This window comes from Mya arenaria, chromosome 17, assembly GCF_026914265.1.
Source record: "Mya arenaria isolate MELC-2E11 chromosome 17, ASM2691426v1".
Lineage (NCBI taxonomy): Eukaryota > Metazoa > Mollusca > Bivalvia > Myida > Myidae > Mya > Mya arenaria.
Window position 1 is genome coordinate 37,404,900 of NC_069138.1, and position 3,035 is coordinate 37,407,934.

Sequence of the window (3,035 nt, forward strand, 5' to 3'; positions counted from 1 at the left end):
TTGAGGACGGGATTTGTTATCAGATAGTTTGGAATAAAGAAACGCTATTGCAGATAGAAGAGACCGGTTATGGTTATATACTTAGGTAAAAATTAGGTAAAAACAAATACAATCAATGAGATCATTGAGAGTCCTTTTCTCTTACATATCCGTTCGGTTATTCGCAAAAATGGTGTTGAATAATCGGACACAGTACAAATTCGACTATTGATACTATATCATCGAATTGGATTTAATCGGAAGTGAATTTCTATAATGAATATTAGTTTTATGGTTAATAAATTCGTTTACAGCCGACGCTCGGCGCCCATTCTCAATTATCTGATTATATTCGATCATCGCGCCATCACTGCTGACCAGCCTAATAGAGTTGCTTTACAACATGCTTTTCTGCCGATAATTCAGTTGACAGATGTTGAAAAGTATAAAGCGTAGAGGATTTACCAATTGTTGTGTGTGTACATTCATGAAGATTGTAGAGGATTGAAGATGGAAGAAATTAGATTTGAAAACAAAGACAATAATTCAAATTATTTCAACTGCTGGTTTCATAGTTGTGGTATTAATCTAGACCTTGTTTCAGTAATCTAAAGCTCATAAATGAAGCATATGCACTGAGTGAAAAAAACACATAAACGTCGTTTCAAAGTATTCAAGTTACATAATTTATGATTGTACTTGGTATAAGGATTTGAAATGCTACAATAACAATGGAGTGTAAATTTCATTTAAGAGTGTCATTTACGTATCTAAGTTTTATGATTTTATTCACACAGATCATGACAAATATATGAATATTTTAAATGAGCAAGATAAACCGATGAAACCTATCCCGTTCAACTTACACCGCGCTTTGTGAAATTAAATTGTCTTATCGCTTATTCAATGAAGACGGGATAAATGTCAGCTGTGAAATATTGGAATTTATGTATATATTTATGAATTGATTGTAAAGGCACTGAATTTTAAGTTTGCGCCATGGGAAAAATAGACCAACACTTATAGGAATTTATATCCTGAATTATGTATATACTTGTTGGAAATATAGTGTTTGTGAAGTGCAAAATGCGTCATTAGGCCTTGGCAAGGCATTTGTTGCTCAGAAACACATAAGGAAAATCACTGACACTAACTGAATAATTACAGTTTGACAAGGACTGAAAGAGAACATGAAGAATAACACAGATTATCAGACAGAGAGCTTAGACGATCTGAACGATCGTTATGCAAGAGCATTACTTCCGCTTACAATAGCCTTTGGGTTCCTTGCCGTTTTCGGATTTTTCGGTAATCTTATAATTCTACTCGTGTTCTCTTTGAGTCGGGATTACAAGCGGAATAATTTCAAAGTGTTCGTTCTGACACTTGCAGTGATAGACTTGGTGATATGTTTAACTTTGATACCCGCTGAGATGGTGAAACAGAGGAAATACTTTGAGTTTGGAGACGTGGTAACGTGCAAAGTGAAGTGTTTTTTCAACGTGTTTGGGGCATCTTCCTCGTGTCTCGCCCTCTTGGTAATATCAATAGATAGGTTTAGAAAGGTGGTGCAGCCATTTAAGAAACAAATGACACCAGCCATTGCAGTAAAATTTTTGATAGTGGTTGCTTGTGTATTCCCTATACTTTTCGCTATACCTGGAACTAATATGTGTGGAATAAAAACAACGAATATGACGAATACACATGGAGAAAACACGACTATACATCTATGTGAAACAGAAGATAAGTACGAGAAATCCATTTGGAGGACAATCTATAAATTCACATTCATCATTTTACTGGTCGGAATTTCAGTGACGTACATAGTGCTGTATATATTTGTGATGAGAGAAGCTGCTAAACAAATGAAAGCTATCTCAGTGCAGCGAACACATTCTTCGCTTGAAACGGTGTTTACCACTGGAATTTATTTTCAAAATACAATTTGTAATGAAACACCGGAGACCAACCGTAAACAAATAGGGATAAATGAGAATACTGGAAGTAACATGTCAGTGCCCAGTACAATGAATAACGGTTCGCCATCAAATTGTACGCTGCAGAATGGTGGTTCGAACCATACGGGGAGCATCGAACAGATCTGTAACAGATATGGTCGACCAAAGTGCACCAGACATCTCCCAACAAAGACCATTATTTGGTTTATATTGACTATTGTGTTTATTGTTACGTATGTTACGCATAATTTACTGACTCTAAAAGTTGGAGAAATTGTCAATATGTCACCAAGTGAGTTTACGCTGTTTTCGTTTTTCTTTCGCATATACTTCTTAAATCATGTTATCAATCCAATTGTGTATGCTTTATTTGTCAAAAGGTTTAGGAGCTCTTGCAGAAATGTGGCTCCAATGCTGTTATTGAAACTTAGGCAATGTTGTGTGAGATAATATATAGCGAAATAATATGGTGTTAAACAATTCAGCAATATTTCGTTGCAATAATTTGATATTTGCTACAAGAGAAGTCTAAACGGATTAAATACCCAATATTTATTTGCTATAATTGATTGTCTGTCGACGTTGTGCTACAACAGAGATTAAATGCAACCGGTTAAGCCTATTACCTTTTTAAAATGATACTTATTCATATCCTACTTAATAAATATATTATTATGCGTGTTATAAAATTTACATATCATACAAAACAAAACAGTGTTCAAGTCTCGACTTTGTAATAAAGGTACGCTGGATTTAAAAGTTATCATTATTTAAGGCACAGTCTATTGATGATGAATGAAGTACATCCTTGGTATATTCATTACAAATTGATCAGGCAATGAGGATAGTATAACCGACCAACCTGCATTATGCTGTAGGGTAGGTCAGACCGGGAGGGTTAATCATGGTGGCTTGCGATTGCTTTGATCCCTAATATATATTTGAAAATTTAAAATTAAATCGACAATGTTCATGCCCAGTAGTCTACATGCGTCCGTGACAGAAATTTATAATACATTTTTATACTCGTGGGACCCGTGTACCACTGGTAAGCTGGTCAGATTAATCCAAATCGTGCGATTCCGTTTTTTTATC

General features: G+C 35.0%; 1 protein-coding gene across 1 annotated transcript; it reads left to right on the plus strand.

Moving 5' to 3' along the window:
- The first annotated feature begins 915 nt into the window (after window positions 1–915).
- Window positions 916–2,573, plus strand: LOC128223025 (alpha-2A adrenergic receptor-like). The gene has a single exon (XM_052932266.1). The coding sequence runs from the start codon at window positions 1,170–1,172 to the stop codon at window positions 2,388–2,390; it is 1,221 nt and encodes a 406-aa protein (XP_052788226.1). The 5' UTR covers window positions 916–1,169; the 3' UTR covers window positions 2,391–2,573.
- The last annotated feature ends 462 nt before the right edge of the window (window positions 2,574–3,035 follow it).